Source organism: Pleurodeles waltl, chromosome 2_2, assembly GCF_031143425.1.
Source record: "Pleurodeles waltl isolate 20211129_DDA chromosome 2_2, aPleWal1.hap1.20221129, whole genome shotgun sequence".
Lineage (NCBI taxonomy): Eukaryota > Metazoa > Chordata > Amphibia > Caudata > Salamandridae > Pleurodeles > Pleurodeles waltl.
Window position 1 is genome coordinate 63086088 of NC_090439.1, and position 27726 is coordinate 63113813.

Below are 27726 nucleotides of genomic sequence, written 5' to 3' on the forward strand. Positions count from 1 at the left end.
AAGAGTTTATCTTGGCTTCTACTGGACTTCCCCTTCCCTCACGCAAACTGTCCAGTGTGTGAACTGGGGCTGCCCAAATGACAACTTGGACAGCTGCAATGTTCTGAGGTGAGGGATAATCCACCCTGCAGGTGGAGGCAGCCTTGGACACAGGGGAGGACCTATGGCCCAGTTGTACCCTCTGTCGAGTTATGTGCTAAAACAGAGACAAGGTACCAGCTCCACAAGAATCCCAGCGAGAACTGCTTTGACTTTCCATGAGGCTTTGTGCCGCTGCGTGTCTCAGAAGCAGAGCCAACGTGGGCCGAACCACATACTGGATCACTGGCGGACTACGCCCCATCATGTTCCTGGCCCGCGTCCCCCATCCTACTGGGGGATCTGACAGGCTTGCTTGAGTGGGGTCCCCTGTATGTTGGGCCCTCTCCACTTGCTCCTATTTGCCGACTTTTAGAGGATCTCTGCTTTTCCAGGGTGAGTTCAACCCACAACCATAGCGTTAGCGATGGCCAAGGATAAAGCCCCCAAGCACCATAGACAGGGAAAGATGGATAGGTAAACCAAGGTCATGACCCCCCCACCCCGAGTCAGGTGCAGAGACACACACATTGCCCAACAATGCAACAATACGGCATGTGAGCCAGTCATCTCATGAGCTGCTGGACAGGAAGACAGGAGAGGTATGCTCAGAAGTCTCCATCCTGCCCAAAGACCTACATAATGTCTCTGACAGTGGCAGAAAACAGACTCTAGGTGGTGGAGGACATAGTCCAAGGCCTGAAGAAAGGGGCTGAGGAATTCCGCGCCATGAATACAGATGTAGTTTGGTGCCTTGAAGACAATGAAGATTGTGAACAACCTTTGCTTTATCAACTTTCATGAGGGGGTGGAAGGGGCCAATATGGAGACGTTCCTGACCAACTGGCTGAAAGACACCCTCCCCTCGGACAACTTCTTTGCATGCTTTGTGATAAAGCGGGCACATAGGGCCCTGGGGTGCGGGCCACCCCATGGGGCTGCAGCCCAGCCCATAATTGTGAGATTCCTCATGATCCTTTGAGAGATTCACTGCAAATGGGAGGTACAATATGAGAACTCTAAGATCATGATACTTCCTGATTATACACAGGAAGTACAACAACAACATTGCACCTTCGACTCTGTGAAGATAAAATTGAGGGCCCTACAATTGCATATACATGCTGCTGCTTCCAGCAAAATTGAAGGTTCTTTACAAGGTTCTGTCCATATTCTTTCAAACACAAAGGAGGGAAGGGCATGGCTAGAGGAGCGTCCCTGCCTTTCGCAAGGTGGGAGAGAATGGCCAGGACTGTAACCACCCCAATTATCAAGGTGCCAGGCCCAAAACTACACAGTTGCAGCGATGTGTAAAACTTGTGCAACGGCTCAAGGCGATTGAGGGACCCCCAAACAGGAGGCCAGTGCCCTTGAGGTTGCAACTGTAGCAGAGCACTGGAGAGCCAGAAGTATATCTCTTTGTCACGACCACCAGGGAGCTCCTGATTGCATTGAGAGGCCTTTTCCTAAAGTTGTTTTTTACTTTCTCTTTTTAGGTAACCTTTCCTCTTTAGTTATGGTTTGAAGTTGGGATATTGGGAGGTGGGCAACAGACCTCTCCACATCTCCTTGTCCACGATTGTTCTGAAGACACGTGGTGAAGCGTGGCACAGAGACAGCTGAGGGTTGGTGGGGGATGGGGAGTTCAGTTGTTTGGAATTTTGTTTTGGCTGCTGAAGCACTTGGAGGACACAAACAGGCACCCTGTCCTACTAGCATCAAAGGTCCACGCTTCACCCACATACAATTTATAACTCTTGCACATGGTCCTAACTAGCCCTTCAGATGGCACTGGCCTCTCAGTACTAACCTGGAATGTCAACGGCCAGGGGAACAAGATCAAGCGTGGGTTGGTGGCACAATACCTTAGGTGGTTGCACACCAGATGTAGTCCTGTTACTGGAGAAACACCTGCAGGGAACACACTGCTGGTTCCTAGGAAGTGGGACATACACGACACTGGCACACACAGGCTATACCTCTGGCTCATGGGAAGTGGCAATCCTAATTAAGAAACACCCCTCTTCATGGTGACTAAAGATGGAACGGCCCACAGGGCAAATACGTGGGTGTGAAGGGCACCTGTAGACAGAGAGAGATTACCTTGATAAGTGTTTATGCCTCTCTGTGACTACAAGCTCCTACCCCGACAAAGGTTATAGATTTCCTCCTGGAAGCCTCCACCCCTTTACACATAGTAGGTGGGGATTTAAAGACTTAATGGTAACAATGCTTGACAGGTCTTGTATGTCTGCTGCTACCCCCAGTCCACTCCACTGGTTTGATTCACATCCCCCCTGGGGATGACAGATATATGGCGATGTGCATACCCACCGAGCGTCAATACTCCTACAATTCTCATTTAGACTACATAATTGTGCCTGCCAGGGAAGTTGGGAGAGGGGGTTAGGTGGTGTGGGGGGAATAACGCATAATATGTAGCTCAGGGATTGTCAGATCACTCCCCACTTCTTGTTAGACTCTGGCCACAAAATAGAAAGAAGGCCACAGGGTGGAAAATGAATGCTTGTAATCTTCAAGATAGAGAGGTGGACAGGGACCTTAGGGTTGAAAATAAGGGAATCATATCCTCCACAATTACACTGTGCGGGAGGCCTATATGACTGTCTTTAGGGATAGAGGTTAAAATTTAGTAGCCCAAAAGCAGAAAAGGGAGGTAGCACAATTTGAAACTCTAGACAGCCAAATCCTATTCCTGGAGCAGCTATTGGTTGCTTCACCCGACCCCAGCTTGAGGTAATGTAGACAGAATACTGCGACATGACACAAGGGGCTAAGAAGTAGATGTTATTGATGGTACACCCACTGTACGAGGTGCAGGGCAAGGCATGGAAACTCCTTGCTTAGCTCATTAGAAAGGAAAGGGAAACCCGATGGGTACAGATTATCATAGATCTCTAGGAGGTAACACACAGCAATGACTTACAGATTGTACAGGCGTTTGCTGAATACTATCAGTCATTTTATGAAGCACAACCCCTCACAGACCCCCTTTCCCCCAATGAGAACGATCAATACCTGGCAGAGGTCCCTGCCGCCATGCTAGAGGCAGAGTCCCGGGAAGTTCTTGAGGTAGATCTTATCCTGAAGTGCAGGAGGCCATTTCTCTAAATTTAGGTCAGGTAAACCCTGGGGCCAAAGATATTCCAGATGAATTTTAGAAATTATATGTATATCTTTTGGGTCTCGACCTACTGAACTACTCTGGAGTGGGTAAAGAGGGCCAGCTTCCCCCAAATCTAAAAACATCTCAAAATTGTTGTACTACCTAAAGAAGCCAAACCCCAGGAAAGTTGAGAATCGTACCATGCAATCTCGCTGCTAAACAGCAAAGTAAAATTTTAGCAATGATACTGGCAACATGAACATTACAAGTCATCACACCCCATATCCATAGGACTAGTCAGGATTTATGCCTGGCCATGCCACCAGACACAATCTGCGCAGCACACACAGCTGGCTGGAGGTGGTCAAGGATCAGGAGACTCCCCAGGTTTTTTATCCGTGGACGCAGAGAAGGCGTTCGACATGGTGCATTGGCCTTTTGCTGGAACAAACACTGATTAAAATTGGGTTAGGACCAATATTCCAAAACTGAGTGGCAGTTTTATATTGTAACTCTGTGGTGCCCGTGAGGGTCAATGGACTGCTGCCCTCTGAATTTCCGATTAGAAGAGGGACACGACTGCTTTGCCCCCTGCCGTCTCTACTTTTTCTACTTGCGTTGGTTCCCTAGCCCGCAAAATTTTGGGTCACCCAAATATCAAAGGATTCCAGCTATCCCAAAAGGATATTGAAGAGGAAACAACCTCCCTCTATGCATACGACATTCTCTTATACGTAACAGAGCCCACTACAATCATCTCGGTGCTTTTTCAACTCCTTCAGGACTATGGGAGTCACTCAGGATATAAAATCAACTAGGACAAATCTGTGTCATTCTCGCCGCTGCCCTTGACAGCCTGCCCATCCTTGCCTAGATAATCAACTGTGACCTCAGAGGGCTTTAAGTACCTCTGAATTTTTTTAACACCCCACACAGAGAGCTGTGCCATGATCTGAACCTAGGGAGGGTTGTCTCCAATTTCCAGAGAGATGCGGAACGATTGAAAGACCTCCACCTTTTACTGCTAGGAAGAGCAGCTCTTTTTAAAATGATTACCCTACCCAATTTCTATTAATACCTATTACCCAATACCACCAACCAAATACACCAAAATTCTTGGGGAGTTTAAGGTCCCTGATGTGGAAGGGGAGACACCTGTGAATAGCACTTAATACTTTACAGCACAACCCCTATAACAGAGGGACATCCCTCCCAGACATCGAGGCCTACTACTGGGCAGAACACTTGATTCCCATCAATGACTGTATACATGCACCCCAGGAGCACCCCATATATAGGCTAGAAAGGGCATATTTGGAGCTTCGCTCCCACATGCACTAGCACTAGCACTACCTCTATGGAGGTAAAGAGGTACAGAGGCTGCTTCCGGCAAAGCAAGTAGCCACAGAAGTGCAGGACAAAGCCACAAACACAACTGGTTGGCACCACAGAATTACAAAGGAAACACTTTTGTGGAAGGGTACTTCGCTTAAAGAAATAGGCAAGCTTCGTGGATTTGGTGCATGGGACTTGATTGGTATCTCCACAGTTGGTGATATCATGAAACATGGAGAACTCAAGCCCCTGTCTACTTTTTGCAGAGATTATAGCATACCCTTGTCCCAATTTCCTCAAATATGCGCAGTTGAGACATGCATGGCAGGCAGAGGGATTGACCGACACCGAAATATCAGCGAATGATCCCCTCAAGGGGAGAGTGCTACAGAAAAGATAACTAAAGGAGAGGTTACCTTCACATACAAAACCGTGAATAATAATATGCCTGATAACGTAGTGGCACTGAGGTAGAGGTGGGAGCTTGATGTGGCAGAAATGGCGGACACTGATTGAAAAGCTGCACTGATGCACCCCAGGGGTGTGGCTATTAGCTCCTGACTGCGCTTAATCCAGTTTAAGATCCTGTACTGGGTATACTCTGACAGACAGATTACACACCATGGCCAGGGCAGATACCCTAAGTCTCAGATGTCACACATAAAGGTGAAATATATATGTGCTCCAGCATTCAAGTGTATTGGCCCAAGAAACTAAGACAGCTTAGTGTAATTTTGAATATCTCACTCCTGCGTGACCTTAAGTAGGTTATATTGGGCATCCCAAGCAATGAAGATGTTCCACGCTCCCAATTTATTTTTATTGCCCTTGGCTTAGTGGTGGCCCAAAGAGATGTATCAAGGTGCTGGCAGAAGTGCCCATGCTCCATGAATGGAAGTGGGTGATGCAGGTGGTATAGATGTCCCTTCCTTGGCATCATGAAGCACGATATGTAGTTTTTTGAGCCCTTGCAACGACTTGTGAGAAACCCCAATCACCCCCGGAAAGAATATTGTATTGGCGCTTTGCCAGTTTCCGAAAATGCCTGGTGATGTGTATAGTGTCTTCACACCACAGAACTCTTTTTCAAACACCAGGAGACCATGTCCACCAGGCACCGGGTGCTGTCTTTTAGTTGGGGCAGCCACTCTCGTCCTGTCCTAACAGCTCTCCACCAGGCTGACGCTTGCCTGCGCCGGTGTGGGGGCTGTCATTCTTTCTCTCACATGCTGGCAGTCCATGTGGGCGGGGAGAAGCTGTGACCCGGTGTCCAATGTCCCACCTCCAAACACAGGCATGGGCAACACACCCAAAACTAGTGATGTCAGGGTAGGGATGGGATCCCCAGAACATTCTGCTTTGCACCATACCTCAGGGGGTGGGGTCCCGAGGCCAAAAATAATCCAGGAAGGGGGCCCCACACATGCCCCAGGAATATACATTCTAAAATTGTGCTGACCCCAAGGGTTTTACCTGAAAGCCAGAAGTTGGACAATACTCAATACCAAGCTCAATTCCCAGGGGAACCTAGCTTTAAACAAGGATATCTCCTGCACCTTAGTTTACTGCTTTTTATTCTGATTTGCTCCTAATGATGAGGTCTGGTCTCCAGGAACTCTACAAAAACTGAGATCCACTATGTACCCTCCTCTTCTGCACTCATCCCTCCGTCCACTTCTATTCTTCCCCCTGACTTTTTTCTCCTCATGAATAAATCTTGGAGCAATTTTTAACCCTACAATGCCCATCAAATCATTTGCTTGTTGGCGAGATAGTACATCCACACAGTAGTGTTTAGTAAATGTGTGTGGTGTGGACCATGTGGCAGCTTTGCATATGTCTGCTATGGGTATATTTCCTAAGAATGCCATTGAAGCTCCTTTCTTTTTAGTAGAATGTGCTTTAGGAGTTACTAATAGTTGCCTTTTAACTTTAAGTTAGCAATTTTGAATACACTTTACTATCCATCTGGCCAATCCTTGTTTTGAAATAGGATTACCCTTATGAGGCTGTTGCAAAGCTACAAAAAGTGGTTTAGATTTTCTAAAATCTTTTGTTCTGTCTCTATAATACATGAGAGCTCTTCTAAGGTCAGGAGTATGTAGAGCTCTTCCAGCAACTGAATCTGGCTGTGGAAATAAGACTTGCATTCCACTGAATGATTGATGTGAAATGGTGAAACCACTTTGGGTAGAGATTTTGGGTTTGTCCTAAGTACTATTTTGTGTTTGTGAATTTGGAAGAAAGGTTCTTTTAAAGTGAATGCTTGAATTTCACTAACTCTCCTCAAGGAAGTAATAGCTACCAGGAAAGCAACTTTCCATGAGAGAAATTGAAGAGCACAAGACTGCATAGGTTCAAATGGTGGACCCAAAAGCCTTGTGAGCACAACATTAATATTCCAGGCAGGAGCTGGTGGAGCTCTAGGTAGAATAACTCTTTCAAGTCCTTCCATAAAAGCTTTTATGACAGGAACTCTAAACAAAGAGGTATGCTGTGTATTTTGGAGGTATGCTGATATTGCTGATAATTGAATTTTAATAATGAATATGCAAGATTTCCTTTTCTAAGTAAAGCAAATAACATACAATATCTTGAATGGATGCTTTAAGTGGATCAATATTTTTGGGTTGACAGTCATATATACAAAATGTTTCCATTTAGCTGCATAGCACTGCCTGGTTGTAGGTTTATGTGCTTCCTTTAGAATATCAATACATTTTGATGGAAGCTGTAGTTATCCAAACTCCATGACTTCAGGAGCCCAATCGCTAGGTTGAGTATAGTGGGATTGGGATGCCTGATCTGACCTTTGTTATGAGTCAATAGGTCTGGTCTGTTTGGGAGCTTGTGATGTGGTACTATAGATAGATCCAATAGTGTTGTGTACCAGTGTTGATGTGCCAATGTGGGAGCTGTGAGTATCATAGTGAGGGAGGTGTGGCGTATTTTGTTGACCAGAAATGGAATTAGTAGGAAGGTGAAAAGAGTAAGCAAACATCCCTGACCAATTGATCCATAGAGCATTTCCCTTGGATCGAGGGTGTGGGTACCTGGATGCAAAGTTTAGGCATTTTGCGTTTTTGCTTGATGCAAAAAGGTCCGTGTTTGGTGTTCCCCACATATGAAAGTACTGTTGAATTACTTGTGGGTGAATCTCCCATTCATGTATTTGTTGCTGTGTCCTGCTAAGGAGGTCTGCTAGTTGGTTGTGTTGCCCTGGGATGTACTCTGCTTGTAATTGCCCATTTCCAAATTGTCTGTGCTAAAAGGGACAATTGGGATGTGTGTGCCCCCCCCCCTTCTGTTTTTGCAGATAATACATTGTTGTCTGTTCTTCTTAACACTGTTGTATGCATGATCTGTGTCTGGAATGCTTTGAGTGCTAGGAACACTTCTAGCAATTCCAAGTGGTTTATGTGGTAAGTCTGCTGGACTGAGTCCCCTTCTCCCTGTATAGTAAGATTGTTGAGATGGGCTCCCCAACCTATCATTGATGCATCTGTGTTAATTATGGTCTGTGGCACAGGGTCCTGAAATGGCCGCCCTTCTGATAAGTTGATGTGATTCCACCATTCCAGAGAGTTGTAAGTTTGGCGGTCCAACAACACTAGATCGTGAATTTGACCCAGTGCCTGAGACCATTGTTGAGGGAGACACTGTTGTAGGGGTCTTATGTTTAGACGTGCATTGGGTATTATTGCTATGCACGTTGCCATCATTCCCAATAGTTTCATGATAAACCTTACTGTGTAAGTTTGATTGTACTGTAGCTGTGGTATGAGATTGTGGAAAGCTTGAATTCTCTGTGGGTTTGGGTATGCTAATCATGACTGACTGTCCAGAATTGCTTCCAGATACTGTTGTATTGGCAAAGGTTGGAGATGGAATTTTGGTAATTGATTATTAACCCTAGACTGTGTAGGGTATCGATTGTGTATTGTGTGTGCTGTTGACAGGTTTGAATGGTGCTGGCTTTTATGAGCCAATCGTCCAGATAGGGAAAGACATGTATATGTTGCCTTCTGAGGTATGCTGCAACCACTGTGAGGCATTTGGTTAATACCTTTGGCATTATTGTTACTCCAAAGGGTAGCACTTTGAACTGGTAATGCTTCTGTGCTATCACAAATCTTAGGTATTTCCGATGTGCTGTATGTATGGGAATGTGGAAGTAAGCATCTTTTAGATCTAATGCTGTCATGTAGTCCTGTTTTTGTACTACAGGAATGACATCCTGAAGAGTGACCATGTGGAAATGCTCTGAGAGGATGTACTCATTGAGAGGTATGAGATCTAGAATTGTTAGAGAATATACTCCTTTACCGTGAGGAGCTATAGATACCCCTTCTATTGCACCTTTGAGTAGAAGTGATTGTACTTCTTGTTTTAATAGAATTAGATGCTCCTGGTTTAGTTTGTGTGAACGAGGTGGAATGTTTGGTAGAGTGGAAGTGAGTTCTAGACAGTAATCATGTTGGATAATTGACAGAACCCACTGATCTGTAGTGATGTTGTGCCACTGTGGATAGACATTTACCAGTCTTCCTCCCCCCCTCCCACACAGGAGATGTGTGCTCTGTGGGGATGGTGAGAAAGTCTCTGTTAGCTTGATTGTAAGAAACCTCTAGATGTGGCAGGTTTACCTCTTCCTCTAATGTTAGATCGTCTATAGGAGCTTCTCAATGATCCTCTAGTGTAGAATTGTGAGGATTGCTTTTAATGGGTGTTTGCTGTTTCTGTAGCCGGTGGTTCGAAATCCTCTCTAAATTGTAGTCTACGAAAAGTAACCCTGGTGGGTGTGGTATACAAAGCCTCCAATGCCTTAGTTGTTTCTGAATCTTTTTTAAGTTTGTCTATTACTGTGTCGACTTCAGGGCTAAATAAATGCTGCTTATCATATGACATTTTTAAAACTGCCTGTTGTATCTCAGGTTTGGAACCTGAACATATCAACCAGGCATGTCTCCTAATAAGCACACTGGCTTTTAACTGATCTGGCTGCTGAATCAGCTGCATCCATAGCAGATCTAATAGCATTGTTAGATATTGCTTGCCCTTCGTTAACTATTTGCTGTCCTCTTTTTTGGTGTTCTGGAGGGAGGTACTGTAATAGCTCTTCCATTTTGTTCCAGTGAGCTCTGCCATATCTAGCCAAAAGAGGTTGTGATTTGCACCTTGTGAGGCAACCCTTTTCCCAGCTGCATCTATTTTTCTGCTTTCCTTATCAGGATTAGGGGCATCTCCTGTGGACTGACTGTTGGCCCTTTTTCTTGCTGCACCAGCTACAACGGAATCAGGAGGTAGTTGAGCTCTTATAAACACTGGGTCTGAGGGTGCTGGTTTATATTTCTTGTCCACTCTAGGAGTGACAAACCTAGCTTTAACAGGCTCTTTAAAGATATCAGAAGCATGACTGAGCATGCCTGGGAGAATAGGAAGATATTCATATTGCTTATGTGTTGATGCTAATGTGTCAAACAGAAAATCCTGCTCTATGTGGTCAGTGTGCATTTGCACATTATGGTATGCTGCAGCTCTAGCCACTTCTTGATTATATGCTGCTGTGTCCTCTGCTGCTGAGGGTCTGGCAGGATATAACTGTGGGTCATTTGGTAAAATGGGATTAGAGTCATATGTGTCCCATGGATCTGTGCCCTGTTGATCATCACTAAAATTATCCCCATGTGGTGAAAATGAGGATGTATGTGGTGATAATTGTGCCTCATATGTGGGTGATGTAGGAGGTGGTGTGGAGGAGGAACAGGAAAATGTGGTGGTGAAGGATGTTTCTGCATTGAAGCCTCTCCCTGTTTGTGCTTGAAGACCTTCTTTGATGGAGGTGCATCTTTTGAAGTGTCTCTAAAAGTCAGTTTCATTTTAAAGAACATTGAAGGGGAGGCAATTATTCTTCCTGTGTCCTTCTGAATAAGTATTTTTCTTTGTTTGGAGTCCATCATGTCCAAAATAGGTTGAATCTCTAGGGACTCCTGGGTAGAAGTCGTTTCTTCACTACCCATAGCTTTCAACTCCGAAATCTTTTGTGTCGGCTCTGAAGGTTGTGTAATCCTTTTTGGCTCCAAAGATGATGCTGATCTTTTTGGCTCTTAAGTTGGTGTTTTGGATTTTCTTCTCAACTCAAAGACTTTTGTGGGAATCTGTTTGGTCGCAGCCTAGTGCACCTTAGTCGTAGATTTCGGTGCCGAACACGAATGTCCGTCATCTGGACTTTGTTTTCGAATCCGACCATTGCCTGACGGCAGTGGAGGATAGCTGACTAGTGCTGGAGTCTTTTTAAGTAATTTTTGTGAGGTGTGATGAGCCAGTTGTACTCACGTACTGCGCCGCAGGCATGTAGTGGCTGTCGTCGTCTGAATATTCTTCAGAGACGGAGTCTTGGATGGAAAAGATTGCCCCATGTCGAAATTCTTCTTGGGCATGTTCTTCAACGACGATGTCCAGTGTGTCTTCTGTTGGTTTCAATGAGGTCTACGGTCTCAAAGAGTCTTCTTAGATCAAAAAGATTACAGGCATCGCAATTGTCTCCTTGATGGTCTGGAGATAGACAAATATTGCACCAGAGTGCTGATTGGTTTAAGGAAATTTAGCGTGACACAGAGGACAGAATCGAAACGGAGTTCATTCCATCAGACTCACATGGAAGCACACCCTTAAAGGGGCGAGAAAAAACAAAACGACCCCGACAGTCTAAATCAGTTCGAGTATAGATGGTAACACCATCAAAAACAATACTGACGATATTACAGAAGAGTAGAATAAGTTTAGAATTTCCGAAACGAGATTCACTGGATCAAGAGAAAACACGTCTGAATCTGACAGCGGAAAGAAAACAATCTAACGAAGGACTCAACGCCCATGCGCACTATCACCGAGAGGAGGAGTCACTTGATATAGTGACTCCAAAAAGCTTCTTCGAAGAAAAACAACTTGTAACACTCCGAGCCCAACACTAGATGGCAAACTTATGCAAAGCATGTGTATCTGCAGCTACACATGCCATTGAACATACATATATATATATATATATTTATATATATGTGTTTACTATAAGTAGTATATACATTTGTTAAGCAGACCTGTAAGAATATGAGAATATCTGTATATTGTTAAACCAAAAGTAATATATATATTTGTACAAAAAATGCACATATCTAAATAAATACATACATCTAATCAGATTATACATGTTTACATACACCTGCATATGCTGTAAATTGCATTCGTAGTAGCCAATGACATTTACCCAGACTATGCTGGTGGGCTACAAACCCACTAGTAATAAAGAATCCATCAACCAGAACTTTCTTGTCATGCTCGAATCGCAATGAGCAGTATAAAGACTCAGATCTCTACACCTTCTAGGTCTCAACTACTGGAACTCACTGCCTCCCAAGCTCGGAATTTGCTCCTCGCTTCAAAACTACCATGAGCTGCCATCTCATGCAAACAACACATAAGAATGAAAAAGGATGTATGCTATAGGAAAACTGTAACTAGGAGTCTAATGAAACAGGACTATGTACCCAGCATTAATCACCCACACTGGTTTACGTTACTCCATACTGCCTTTCAAGCTATATACTGCTAATTTCCTTAGTTGTGACATTTCTGTTGGAAATGTTCTCATGTAAAAAAAAAAAAAAAAAAAAACAGCAGAACTGCAAGTGGTATAAGAGGAATAGGGAAACAGCAGATATAGCTACCCCAGCATATGTCACAGACATGCAGTCTGCACTAACAACTTTACAGGAGCTGTCCTGTATGTAATGGTTTTGGAACTTGGGTACCAAATATGGGTATTATCACAACTTCAGGGACCGCCCATAAATAAAAGGGATCTGTGACCTTGAAGGTCAGAATTCAGATACCATGGAAGACAGCCCCACACTTCGTTCTTGGCACAGGCCATCATGAGATTAAATATTCAAGACCAGTACCCATGCTCAGCTCCCTCTGATGGTAGCAAGCCCAACTCTACCAGTCAGTTTACCTTCTTTGTGTGATAGGCACAAATGTCTTCCTAGACGCAGCAACGGACCTACAAGTGCTTGGAATACCAACCAGTCACAGAGTTCCTATTTGTGCTGGCTAACAAGGAGGCCTCTGTGTAACTGGGGCATCATTTAAATCAGGTTCCAGATACTCCCATAACTAGACAAAAGCAAAACAACAAAGTTGGAAGACAATCAAAAATGTGGAAAACCCTGTGTGAATTAAAAACTTCAAGACTACTATAAGATCTGAAAATAGGGCCCAGGAAGCCCAAACTGGTGGGTAAATAAAGATATTAGATTGCTAATATTGCAGTATAGCTTTCTGTTGGACCTGGCATTCTTGGTGTGAATTCCCTATAACTTTTTGCTTTCAAACCTCCTGTTTTGCCGACTTTGTTTTTGCTGGCTTTAGGACTCTGCGCACTTTACCACTAACCATTCCTAACCAGTGCTAAAGCGCTTATGTTGTCTCCTTATGATATAGTAAGACTGACAAACTCAATCGGCATATTAATTTACTTGTAAGCCCCAAGTGAAGTAGCACAACCTGCGCCCAGAGCCTGTAAATTAAATGCTACTAGTAGGCCTGCAGCGCTGATTGTGCCACTCACTTTAGTAGCCCTTTAAACAGTTGCCAAGTCTGCCATTGCAGTCTGTGTGTGCAGTTTCAAATTGCAGTTTGAACCTTGCAAAAGAAACCTTTTGGCAGGCCCACATCATCTTTTTTAATACATATAATTCACCCCTAGGGTAGGCCCTGGTCAGCCTGGAGAACAGGGTGCAGTGTATTTAAAATGTAAAAAGCTGGACATGTATTTTTATGTTTTACACGTCCAGGTAGTAAAACACTCTTAAATTCATTTTTCACTACTGCAAGGTCTATCTGTACCATAGGATAACACTGGAGTTGCTTTACTACATTTAATAAGCTGTATCTTCCAAATGGGAACAGGTTACCAGTTCACGATGGGTGTCTTTTTAATTGCAATGAAATATCCTCTTATTATAAAGGATTCTGAATTACAATTTTGAAAATGCCACTTTCAGAAAGTTGCCATTTACCTGTCTTAGCCATTTAGTATCTGCAGCCTGTATCTGGGTCACGTGATAGTTGATAGCAGGGTTTGTGGATTCCTCCTAGACATCCACACCCAATAGTGGGTTTAGGTGTGCCTGTGTGGACCATTACTGGCAGGATGGGAGGGCGGAGCTGGGCGCAGCCCTACTTCCACTTGAATAGCCTGTGTTCCGTCTCCACACTTAAATCCAGCTGGAAAACACCCCTGATCCACAAGGTGCACCTCAGGTCCTAGACCCTTGGTGTGGCCTCGGTGGAGCTGAATTTGAGTTTTTGGTCTCTTCGCGACTGTGAACGGTCTTGTTGGAGACAAAACCTTGTCACCCACACTGCCCACCAAAGTGAAGTTTAATCAACTCGACCCGCACGCTACAGTATTGACCGCTCACAGGGAATGCCACCACAAATGTCCAGCCTGACCGTTTGTGATAACAGGATATTCGTGCTACAGCAACGCCCATCCATGGCACCAGGCCTGCGCCTCACACTACACTGAGGACCGTCTGCAACACTTTTTCTCCTTGCAGCCTCCTTCACTGTTAACGGGACTCTCTGCACTGGACTGAGAAGGTAACTTTTCAGCAGGACTAACCTGATCCCTGAATCAGACCCATGCTCCATTGTATTCAGCCTAAACTGGTGACTTTCTCCCAGTCTTGCACGAGCAGAAAGCTGTGAGTGGTACTTTGGGCTTTTTGGCACTATTTTACATTTAATTCTTTAAAATTGCATATTCTGGTTCTACTGAATGAATCTGTGTAATTTTTGTACTGATTTAGTTAATTGTGCTCTATTTTTCTAACATGGATTGGAATTGTTCTTGTGGTGTGTTTTCATTTTACTGCTGTTTGAAGTGCTGCATAAATGCTGTACACACCTCAACGTTAAGACAGGCTGCTCTGTGCCAAGCTACCAGGGAGGTGGAGCACATATTAACATGGGGTTTGCTTATGCCTCCCTCTGACAAGTATTGTGGTTCCGGCTTCAGTAGGGTTTCAGTCCCTCCACCCAAACCAATAACTCAGAGTCTCACACTTTCTATGTTCATTTATTAAACAAGAAACAGTGGCACAAAGCAAAAATAGCAAGCTAAAACCAAACATTAGCAACACAGCAATAGAGGCTGTAAAAACATATTGGAAAAAGGAACTCATTACCCTTACAAGTACAGCTATTAAACAAAAGTGAACCTAACAAACTTTTGGAAAGATTAGTACTTAGTCCATGCATATATTCGCCAACATATTAGGCCCTTTTATGTTTCAGTAAAAAAATAATTTTAATTTTTAAAGATGCAGATGAATAAGTTGCCTCATGTCATCAAATAAGTGATAGGTGTTTGCGCTGGGCTTCCCTAATTTCCCCAGCAACAAGGCATTACGTTTGCTTTGCGACTTTATTAATTTCTCACCTTATTAATAATGTAAAGGCTTGCATTTCTATATTTCTTTTACAAGATGATATATTTTGTAGCTTGATGACACCTTGTCCATAACAATTTTGGAATGCTGACAGCACCCAATACAAATTCCTAGAATACATTTCATTTTAGATATTTTGTACACAGATCTTACCGAATGTAATTTTCCCTTTTTCCTCATCGTCTATCACTTTAAAAAGGTGTGTTACATTAAGTTCCGACACCCCCAACGCAGTTTTCAGAATGCAACTCAAGTCCTCTTCAGATATCGTTTCATCTTCTTCAGAGTGGTACAGCTACAAAAATAAAATAAAAATATTTCAGTCAGAGGCCCGTGGTCAGGGACCTCTAATGAACAGCTACAATTCCCAACACATCCAAAAGCTTTGATTCATTATGTGATGAATAGCTGTGGCAAAACTATTAGGGTTACACAAAAGAAGGGGTGTATAGGGTCGGGATTGAACACTTTGCGTACAGCTGCCTACACAGGAAAGTATAAGGTGATGAGAGAGGTTCCGTGTGTTATTGGAAACCCCTTAAAATAATGTGAATTAGTGACCTATGAGCAGTGCACAATTTAATACAGGCTAGAGGTAACACAACAGCCCAAACAATACTCAAGTCAAACAAACATGGTTCGATCAAAAAGATTACAATTTATAAGGAAGTTTATCAATTTATTTGGAAAAATCTTAGCCTTTAAACAAGCATGATAACCATATAAAATGTGAATGAAAGAACAGCTTTTCCATTTACTTCACTTCTTTCAGGTTGAACCCCTTACTATGTTTCTCGGAACTGCCTTTACAATCTGTAGATATAATAGCTTTAATGGTATCCAAAAGAGAACAACATTCAACATGAAACGCTACCCGCATGCCGTCCTACCTTGACAGACGTATCTAGTAACGTTTCTTTGTCTGCTCACTCCTGTAACCCTCTTTCACTCCTATGCCCTCTCAGCCACAAATTTCTAGCATTCCACTCACACTAACTGCACTTTTCTTTATCCTCACCTCCTTTCGAACACTTCTCTCCTACACCTTTCTATGCACTGTGTTCCTTGTCCCATAACCTATTAACTCACTCCTCACAGGGAAAACATCCCTTTATATTGAATCCGCTCCTTTTAACTGCCCTCAAAAGACCAGAGGAGATCTTCCAATCATCTTCATGGACTATTCACAAACCATGAGCTTTCAACTCTTCACCATGAACGAGTGTGAGAAAGAGTAGCCTGTCCCTCACCATACCCACTACCACTGGCATACAGATCTCCATAAACTAAAGTGCAATCAAAGATGCTCTCCTAGATGTCATTTTTTACATCAACTTAAACTATGATAACCTTTGCACTGTGAGAACCCTGAACATCAGGTTAAATCTACCAAACCTTCCCCAACTAATATCCCTTAGGACAAACCTCAGGACTCTTAACATCTTCCAATCGGTCTCTACCTACGCATATAGTTAGACACTTTGGATAAAATCTTCTACCATCTGAAGCAATCCCCATCTCCTACTATGGCAACCTTTCCAGAAGAACAATTGTTACATCACTAGTGATCCACAAGACCAGCTACAGAGGAACATGGGTTACCTCATGGCAATTATTCCTCTCAAGGTCATCTCGCCTCCCAATCAAATAACAGAAGAGGATCAGCTATACAACTGAAGTTGCAAAGGCTTAACTGGCTTAATTCCATTTAAAATGGTCATGTTGTTGTGAGGAACTCTTGGACCCAAGCTGGCACCCCATTTCTTAGCTGTATTTTAGATTTCATATTTTACATGTTTTAGCTGTATTGCTTTAAACAATGACATTTTACACACATTGCTTGCATGATATTATTCTAGGAATACACAGTACGAGCTTCTTGTTTAAGTTAGCCTTTCCTCGACATGTAATCAGTACGTTCTGTCCAAGGCTACCAACACTGCACACAATATCCTAGTGCTTGCGTTGCCCGCTCAGGAGACCGCTTCCAAGATCTAGACAAAGCACTGCATCAGAACTGTGCTTCTAACAGTGCAGGTTTATTATATAACTGACACACTGATCGGTAAGGGGCAGAGGGGCATTCCAGCCACAACCATACTGGGACGAACGCTGCATTCAACATGCAGCTTTGCTGGCGCTATCTTACCAGCTTCCCGAAAGGATTGCCATCTACACTACAGGCAGATTCCTGACACCATTTCCAGGTATGAGGCTAAGGCTAAACCTATAGATCAGGCACAAGTGTACACCAGCTGAGCTCTCAGGATAGTCTTAGAGTTAGTTAGGAACCTCTAGAACTCATTTACCATGGTTGGATTGTTCATTATCTTTATCATGTTCATTGTGTTGTTAACTTTGATTTGTTTCAACTGCTTAATTATCACAGCTCATTCTCTCTAAGCAAGATTACACTTGTTTAAATAAATGTATTGAAAACCTATCTTGCATCTCACTTGTTCTTCGCATGGGTATGCATGAGTAATACTAGGAAGGGTGAGATCTGTTTCCCGACTTCCCTGGGGAGTCAGAGTGTCATGCTGTGGTTGTCATAAATACCTTTCTCCCTGGCAGGGTTCGCGGTGTAGGTGAGGCACTGTGAATTAGCCAGAAATTGGGCAGACAGTTTCTGATGGTGAGGAAGTAGTCAGTTCCCCACGTTTTGAAGTTCTGCCATCCTAAACACACAGTCCTATTATCTTAGTAGGAACCGTATACCAATGCAGTCTATCTTCTTAATCTTTTGTTTGAGCCATGGGATTAAGGACAGATAGAAATCCCTGTACATCCACATCAAAAGTAGTAATGTAACAACCAAAATCACAACTTATACTTTTACCGATGCAAAAGGATCCACAAATCTATCACCTAGGCAAAAATAGTGCACTATTCCTAAAGGGTCTACAGCTCCAAATGTCCTATTATGGAACTTCAGAGAATCCTTAGAGAATTCCACAACCAGAGGGCACCATCAAGAAGACCTCTTCTCAAATGCCTCCAAAACAAAGATGTTAGAACAGCTAAGGAGAAAGACACCTACATTTTAGCCTGCTCAGAAAAAGATTAGTAAGACTAAGCACACTGTTGGTATGTGTTTTTAGCGTGCTGGCGAGGATTTCATGGTCAATTGGGGCAAAACGCTGCCAACACGTTAAGTAGGATAAATAAACAGACTTTGGCAAATGCATCACTACGTCAACAACCTTAACCATAACTTGACATTAATCAAACCTTTAATTAACACTGAAAATTACCAAGATATTTCCAAACTTTCAGACCTGGCAATATAAATTCTAGACATTTACCAAAATTATCCAGTATCATTTTAATAATCATTTTGACGCGAACCTTTAATCAATAAGAAGCAATGTTGTAATCATTGTTGATGAGAAAATAGTACATTAATCATTGTTAGTTATGCTGAAAATAAATGCATGGTATGCAACATGAACGTTTCTATCCTCAAACCTGGTCTGGATCTGCATTACAGGTTTGTCAAGATCTCACTAGCAGAGTGTACATGTATTTTATTAATGTCTTGTATAGAAAGACAATAGCTTTAATGTGGCATAATATGCTAGACTCCCAGGAATCAAGAAAGACCTACTTTTGAAGAGAAGTGCTTTAGGGGACATAGGAATGGTTTGAAAACAAACTGATGTATTCATTTGAGCAATATTGAGGAACACTGTCCAATGGGGTCTCCCTCACCCTAACAGTGAAATTATGTATTTTGAACATCTGGGAGGAAACAAACCTTCTCCATACGGACTGTATATGGCTAACGTTGGGGCTGACCATGGCAAAAAAAGAACATTTCAGGCATGTGGGAAGCCGGCACAGGTGCCCCTTCTAGAGGGTCAGACACAGGATGGACTGGTGCATGTTAACTGAAAAGGTCATCTATGAAGGGTGGGGTTTCCCTCGAAAATTGGGGGGGGGGGCTTTGGAGATGCTGGAATGAATACAGAGGTAACATCTGTGGTGCCACAGACACAGTGGTTGTTACTGAATAGTGTGCCAATGCGGGGTCACACAAAAATGTCTTGGACCACCCTGGGATCAGGAGAAACCGACATGTGGGGTGGAGAGGGCAGCTAGGGGGCTTTCAAGTTTTCAGGAATGTGATGCCTTTGATTCTATCTTTACTCAATTATTATTGTTCTCTTTATTGGAAACGTCAATAAAAAGATAAATATTAAAAACACATTGTTCAATGGGAGTCCTATCATGGATGATGGCATGGGCTCTGCTACAGAGGTGTTTTGGCTTAATAAGACTCTTGCGTTTAGCAGGACATTTACAGTAAAACAACAAGTTCATCTGGCCGGTGATTTAACAGTGGGAAATAAGAAAGAATTCAGGCTTGTTCAAGTAAGTTGCAGTTCAAACAAAGGTTCAGATAACTGCACAGAGGACTCTGCTGTTAATATGCAATTCTCTGTAAAGCACATTCATATATTAACACATCAAAAATAGCATTTTTTGTGAATGTAGGCATTCATTTACTAGCTATTCTGGGGTTCTGGGGATTCATGCAACATTGGAGTTTATGGTAAATGCAAACAATGTAATGTTCCCTCATCGGTGAGGGCTGGCACCCTTGGGTTTACAATGAAGAACATCTTGGCTTTCATAGTTAATGTCAGAAAACACATTTAATCCTAATGTTTGAGACCTCACTTGCCTTAAACGCCAGCTCAATAGTTTTTAACGTCTTCGAAGGACGACATACAACTGACAGAGCGATCACGTATTCTCTGAGATCAATGGCACCCTCTTCAAGCTATAAGAAACAAGAAATTGTCTTAGAAGCATTTCCAGTGTGTCTTTCTAACATTTCCAACTGAGTAACATCTGTCAAAAAAAGCACACAAAAGTCCATTTGAGAAAATGATCAACATGAAACGGGCAGCACACATTTGTCCATTAGACGTACCCCCAAAAGCAAAGATAAACAGCCCAAACGTTGCACTGCAGTTGCAACTTAAGATCGTGATTTAAAGGCAATTTAGGATGTTTGGTTCACTTGTACTCGATTTCAGACAATATATGCAAACAGCTCTGATTTTTTTCGGGCAAAAAAAATAAGTTTCTTTTTCCTGCAAAACGCTTTAACAAATTTTTTATATTCGTAAAACTGTACTGTTCAAAATACCTAGGAGCAAAAAGTATGCCCCCTTCTGCAATGCAAAGGTTTATATTTAAAAAAAAAAAAAAAAAAATCATATGAAGGTAAATTCTGGAATTCTGCTGGCATTATTATAATGTTACGCAGGCCTACTCCTCAAACATGCAGTGTTACATGGCACGATTCAAATCCTTCTTGTGATATAATGCGTTCCAGCACCCCGAGATTAAGCTCTATGTCTACTTTTAGAAACATGCAGCAGTCCAGTGCACCCCGCTTAGCCTAGATTTGCAAAGAAGATTGTCTTTTCGCAAGGTCAGAGACTTCCGCTCCAAAAACAACATTTCTTACTTTACCAAAACTCTCATTTGGGATAATAATGAAAACGTTGCTAGCAAGGTAGGCTTTTTATCAGGGTCTCTGAAAGAACAAGTGGTTATAACATTCTGTCTGTTCACACCGTAGATAGGTTTTACAGGGGTTTTGGTATTCGGTTACCCAGAATAACCTAGGTTATACATGCCTTCCTAATATTTTTTAAGAACAGGCTCAGCTGAGAGAAGCAGCCTCGTTTGACAGAGAACATGCTAGTAGTAGTTGGAGCCTTTTAAACATAAGGTGCTTCAGTACTACAGCACTGAGAAGGCGGAGTTCTTTTGGACAGCTTTCAGAAACTGGGTTGCGTCGGCAAAGGTGGAGAATACGTTTAATTTGGGTTGTACGAGGTGGCCCAACGGGCAGTTGTTTCTGCATTACACATTTATTTTTACATTAAACAGATTGACAATTTGATGCAAAGAGCGATGAAGCTACTTTCCAGGAATAACATTACTCTTCACCGAGCGGTGAAATTTAAGTTAGGGCTCAAGGTTTCAAGAACAGCAATATGGTCAAGAGATTACAACCCCTCCACATGGGCTCTAGCCCTGTACATTCCATGGTTTGTGAGGAGCGTGGGAATTAGGTTCCTGTTTAAAAAAAGATTTGCCGATACACCACCCCCCCCATCCCCCAACTTTGTTTTCCCTAGGCGAGCTGATTTGTGACGAGAACAAGGAGAACTAAGCTTTTGGGACAGGGGAATAAGCCACTATGAATTTGTCTTCTTGTAACAAATATCATTACTAGTGGTATTTATATCTCCTAGGAAGCAGCACTGGAAGTCATCTCTAATTATGCTATCAACTGTAGCTCAACTGGAGTATGTTTAGAGGGTGAACAAGTGGCTAAGTCTATTGCATGGTGCCAGTCCAACTGTATTACTGTTTTCTTGATGGCTACAGCAAGCACTGAAAATTAGGATCCCTTGGGCTACAAGAAAGCCAGTTCCTTATAAGAAGTAAAATCGGAGTGACTATCCTGCTATCCAGACAATCTGTATTTTGTTATTGCTTAGGGAAGTGAGGTGTGCTAGGTCTTGGTCTGAGTGGTGAGGAACAAGGGATCGCATCTGGCGTTTGTCTTAAGAAAAGACAATATCCTTTACTAGTGCCTGTGGAAAACCCAGTGCCCCCTGCATGCATGATTGAGGTAATCCTCCTAAACACTTCAACCTATTTTAATGATTTGTGAGTTCACACACCTGGATCACACAGAAGCATCATCCTGATGAACTACTGAGCTAAACAAAATGAATGTACAAGTGACCCACTTTCTCATCTGTTTGTAAGTGACAAGGTAGGGTATCACATTTGTATATCTCATTCTGCCACCCCACAGCTCTTGGAAACGCAGATAAAATGGTTGTGTCCTTTGTGGCCACACTCCAGTCTGCAAATCTATAAATTACAGATGAGTGAAAAACACAACTGCTTGTGAAAGTTTTGAAGATTATTCAGCAGGTGTTTGCCAGTCACTACTAAACAAAGGTTCAACCAAGGACAAAGAAATATAGAATCTTAAAACAGAAAGGAATCACCAGACCCATCCTATGTGCTGGTGACAAAATAGTGCTATAGTCTCACGTTTTTTCCACTGCTTATTGAAAAATAAACAACAATTTGGTGAGGGACCAGCATGCAACAGTACAAGATACAAAAGTGTACCCGAAATCAAAGCATGAGCATTTTAAGCAGATTTCCCTAACTTACAGCATACTACTATATATAGTATTTAACTGACATACAGAAAATGTGACAGTAGTGACTATTTTTCACACTGTGCGGGTTCTCTCTGTGCGCATGTAGAGTTCTGCATGCTCTGGGAGACCGACCTAAATTTCAGTATTAGCACTGAACACAACACAGTGTAAGGCAGCATGTAAACTGCTGCCAATCAACAATAAAGTGGTCATTTGCAGTTTGGCATTGCTCCTGCCCAACTCCTGGTTATCCTGCACAATTTCGAGTGAGCTTGTGTAGGTTCTGATTCAGGGACCTGCCCAGTTGATGAGAATGTGGGTCGACAGAAAAGGCAGTCAAATCAAAGGACATATGCTGAGACTCCGGAGCTCAGAATAACAGTCAATCTGTGCTGTTGACGCAGATATGCTAATTAGAAGTTATTATTGAATGTTTATGTGTTTTGATTAATGAAAAGTTCATAGAGAAATTAATCGTAGACAAAACAATGTGCATGTTTGAAAATGTGCCCACGGAAAATGCCAGCCACTTATACGAAGGTTGTACTAAAATAACTAACAAATGTGTGAAATAATGAAAATGTGTAATAATAATGTAGTAATGTGCCATATTGAGATGTATAACTTATGTTTTGCATTAATTTGTAGAAATAACTTATCCGAGTTGTAGCCTAGTTTTTTCCAGGCCTCATGCAGAAGCTGAATTATTAGAACATGCTGGAGGAACGCTACAATGCTAACCTCACCCTGACCCACCGAATGTTAATGTTTTCTTTGCTAGTATTTTCTGCAATGTACCGATGGACAGGAGATGATGAAGTCAAATTGATACAATTATGTGTAGAGTAGCCTGAATGTACTTTCCCAGGACTTGAACAATGAGAGCACTGACTGAAGAGGAACATGCAACATTTTCGATACCTGAAGAGCCGGATGATGAAGACATCGTACAGTGGACCAATCCATGAACTGAGAAAGACGAAAAATTTGAACTCATAGATATGTAGAATAAAAAGTATTGGGTAACGTCATATATGGAGAGCTGATTGACCAATTAGGAATTAGGGGGATGGACTGAAAAACTCTAATAAAAAGTCATAACAAGGGACTAAAACTTCGGATGCAAGGGGAGAATTGATGACGTCAGGAGACGGTGTTCGAGATTCTGTCATTGGGCTCATGCTCTTGAGAGCCTGATGCGTTGTTGATCTACTGATGACCTGAAGACAAAGCCTGACTTTGTTGCTGATCCATTCAGTGGATAGGTAGCTATGAAAATGCAACTGATTAACTTTGGCCTTTCCTTCTAGGTACCAACTGCGCTGTTTTACAGTTTTCTTCTAGCTAGATGTTTTCCAAATTCATGTTTTATAAATTGTTTTTGCATGAAATGATACTAATCTGGGTTATGTAGGTTTCTTTCTGGGTGACGTTGACAGTGACAATTATTGACAAACTGATTGCTGAACTCTGCTATTAATGTTAATATATTCATCTTTGTTGGCTTACTCTAAGGCTTTTGAGAACATGTTTTCTCAAGTTCTGATTAGATTGTGTTACTGGTGGTCACTAATAAACTAATTCTGAGCTGATTAAATAAAGTTTGAGTTAACCAAATGCATTAGAATTGTAATTAATAGGGAAATAAAAATTGTTACACGCTTTAAGTTGTGGTTCTTCATGAAATGTTGGTTAGAATTGTCTATTGACTAATGATTCTCTTAGTGGTTATTGATTACATTGATTACTGATGTCACTGGTCATTACATGACTAGGATACTCCATGCGATCCAAAAGGTTCATCAGCCTATACGCGTCCCCTTGTAAGTTTACTTATTAAGGACCAGGCGTGTTTGCAGTGCCCAGCCCAAGTCTAACAGAATAAGCTGAGCCTGGTACCTCTCGATATTCTTCAGGACCCGGGGAGTAAGCAGCAGAGACAGAAATGCATGACGAAGTCCCAAGTACCATCAAAGTAGGAAAAACGTCTCCCAGGAAGAAGGAAACACCAGTGTGCAAAAGGCTGGCTGTTGACTGTTCTTGGAAACCGAGCACAGATCTAACGAGCCAAGATGCTCTATGCTACATCTGGATTAAGATGGCATTCATGATTGGTGAGTGTGTCTGCCCTGATGCTGAAGGAACCTGCCAGGTGACTGATAGTCAGAGAGGTCCTGTGAGGTATTTTATAAGAAGTGCAGACACAGAACATGAAAGTACCTGTCCCGCAAGTCTAAGGACACTATCTAGTATTTACAGTTTGAAGCTAATACAGGTTGAGACAGCATTATCATTTTGAACAACTCGTTCTGAGAAAGGCACTCTAGAACTTAAGGTCTTCGATCGTGCTCAGTCTCCTGCCTTGGGGAGCAAGCGGTATCAAGAATATCACCCAATACCCCTTTCTACCTCAGTCACCACATCAATTGTGCCCTCGGTAAGCAATATTTGCATTTCTCTGGAGATAATAGCATGGACCACCCACGTTTGGGCTAACACTGGGGGAATATAGGGTGAAATACCCAAGAAAAGGAGGATGTAACCAAACTGAACTATTTGAAGGAAAGGCAATTTTAAATCCTGCTGCCTACCAACCTCAGATGGCAGCTGCAGGGGGAACTGAAGCAAATTGACAGTGGCGGGAAACAAGAGGACTGCTGCACCTGATTGTGGCCTTGCCCCCTTTCACAACTGCCGCCCTTGGAGCCACTACATGACTGATCCAGCTTTTGGTCAGGCTGCAATATTGCTGGTACAACTGGCCAGCGAGGGAAGTAGTCTCAGAGAACATGTTGCAGCTCTGCTGTCTTTGACACACTAAGAAATAAACCAGCCTTTTCATCAAACAGTTTGACTCCCATTAAATGTGTATGTCCACAAGAAAACCTTCGGCAACTTTGGAAGTCCTGGTGGTGAACTTCCAAGGATCACAACACTGGTGTCCATAGCCCAGGCTAAACAGTCTTTTATTGGCGGGGCCAAGCAAGCTCTGGATCAGTTCGTGACTCAATGAAGGCTTCATTAAATGTAGCAATGGCTCTAAATTGGAAGGTCAAGACTGCAAGAAGTTGTGCCATAGGTTAGCCTTAATCTTCACAGTGGGCAACTATGGACCCAACACCTTTGCAACGCTGCATACTACCACCGTAGATGAGGTACTTACTTCAATTGGGGCCCATACCTGCAAATCCAATATTGTTTCTAATGATGTGCCCAGGCCACTGGCATTTGGAACGTCAAAGTATAAGTCAGCATCAGTCTATTGAGGCAGAGCAAGCTGTCTACCTTTGGACAGCATTGCATTCAGACCAAAGGGGGCCTCCATCCTTTTGAAATACTGCCTTTGAGGCAAGGAGACAGCAGGAAAGACACTACCTACCTGAGGTTATGCCCTGGTAATCTTATAGCAGTTGTTGGCCATTGGCCTGTCAAAAGAGTTGAAACAGAATCCAGAACTGGAGCTACTGAAGCGGGTGGCCCAACTGGAATAGCCAGTGAATGCTGCGACAAATGGGTCAGGGTTTGGCCCAGCAATGGGCTGGTGCCAAATGGGATTAGTTGGCAGTGAGGAATGCACCATGGTCAGGAAGACCAACTGAAGGCCACAACAGATCCGTGGGACATGATGGTGCACAAGAGGGATCTAGAACCATTAAAAGGGTCACAGTCTGTAGTGCATTTGTGAACAGTCCAGGGAACTTGGGGTGTATTGGCACCAGAATCACAGCTGGGTCTCAACTGAACATCGAAGCTAGGATTGGAAGGGAAGTAAAGTTTGACTTCCTACTTCCTTGATGGCCTTCGGATCCATCAGGGAGCATTTGACGCATGCCTTGGGATGCACCGCCATAACATGCATAAGTTAGTATATTCTACAATTTCAAATAAAAATAAGGGGACGATTTAGAGTAGTGTGGAGGGATATCTCTGCAGAAGATTCCACTCCACACGATTCCAAGTTTGACCATGTGCAGACACGCAGCCAGTAAAACAATCCTTTTCCACACACTTTTCATCCTGCTGAAAACAATGGTAAATCACGCACAGAAAACGGCCTAGAATTTGAAATCTTATGCAATAATGAACTCAGTAATTCTGGGTCCCGCATTTTATTCTAATTTCCTGAGCTCATACATTTGTTGTGACTTGTAACTGGGGTGAAGATGCCACCAAGAAGTCGTACCTCCAATTCAGTACCCTCCCTTTTCAAGTTTCTGGCCACCTCAGAGTTGGCCGCTTAGTGGTTCAAGCATGGCTTATAAATTTAAGCCAATTTGCACATACTTGACATCATATTTTGCATCTTAGATACTTAAACGGATATTCATACATAGGCGGAGTTTAAAGTTGTGCTTACATATTAATAACAAAGTATTTTTAAAAATTACCAAGTCTAAGAGGTGAAGAAAAGGGGGGGAAATTATAGGGATAGGCGCTAACAGAATATCACCAAAACATTTCTTTAACAATAGATAGTAAATACGGTGCTCCCGAATGGAGGGTCCTCCCAGCACCCCCAGTGTTTCTCCAATAGGAAAAAACAAACTGATTGAAAAGGCCAGGGCCGTCATGCCGAGGAGTTTCACACACTCCTGAGACCTTATTCTGTGTCTCTTCTATACCTTATACCTCTACATGAGACAGGGGGCTTACACGTCCTTTTTCTCTACATACACGCCAGCTTAATTATCGGGGAGGAAGACACAGTGCCCCCAACACAAGAATTTACCCAAAAGAACTGTTTTGTTTATAGATCGCACCGTAAAAGATTTTGGATCCATACGTGCGGACATAAGACTACTCCCTCACGAAGACTCGGGGATAATAGTGTTTTGCCCCCGTCACGTGATTCCCACTACTCTTTCTCTATTGATCGTACATTATCTTGAATAGTTTTACTTGATTAGGATAAGCCATCTATTCATGTTAACACCTTACTTATATTTTGCCCTGAGGAAGTCAATGAGATTAATTTCTCGGAGACGAAGCACACGTTGGCTGTTGGATGTTGTTGTGATGACCACATATGGAATCTTTCTGATATGATGAACATGTATGAAAACCTTGCACAAGAATAAAGACACTGAACTTTAACTATGTTTGGATTATATATTGATTTTCCGAAGACCAAGAACCTAACTGTACAGACTCTTATCTTATTTCATACGAGTGCCCTGGCCTTTTGAACAAGTCTAAGAGGTTTTCATTTTTTGTTTTGCTAAATTAACAATGAAGATGCAATGAAGGTAAGCAAAATGGATGTAAAAATTACACATAAGCACCTTACCTCGTCAAAAAGAGCAAACAAATCTTGTAATACTTCTGACACCGGAACTTCTAGGTATGCAGCAAACTCTTTCAGACTTATTCGTTCACCTTTCCTTTTCCTGGCACTCGCAGAATATTTATCAAGTTCGTGTTCCAGTTTCTCTGGCTTTAGCCTATTTAAAGTCAAACATAT

The 27726-nt window shown here is 42.6% G+C and overlaps 1 protein-coding gene across 3 annotated transcripts in view; it reads right to left on the reverse strand.

The window, feature by feature from the left end:
- Positions 1 to 27726, reverse strand: part of LPCAT1 (lysophosphatidylcholine acyltransferase 1) — a 510913-nt gene that overhangs the window by 11167 nt on the left and 472020 nt on the right. For all 3 annotated transcript variants that reach the window (XM_069219452.1, XM_069219453.1, XM_069219454.1), the window contains exons 11-13: positions 27553 to 27706; positions 19742 to 19840; positions 15208 to 15349 (exon numbers count right to left, since the gene is read on the reverse strand). In XM_069219452.1, the coding sequence (XP_069075553.1) occupies positions 15208 to 15349; positions 19742 to 19840; positions 27553 to 27706 (395 nt within the window). The remainder of the gene's footprint in view (positions 1 to 15207; positions 15350 to 19741; positions 19841 to 27552; positions 27707 to 27726) is intronic.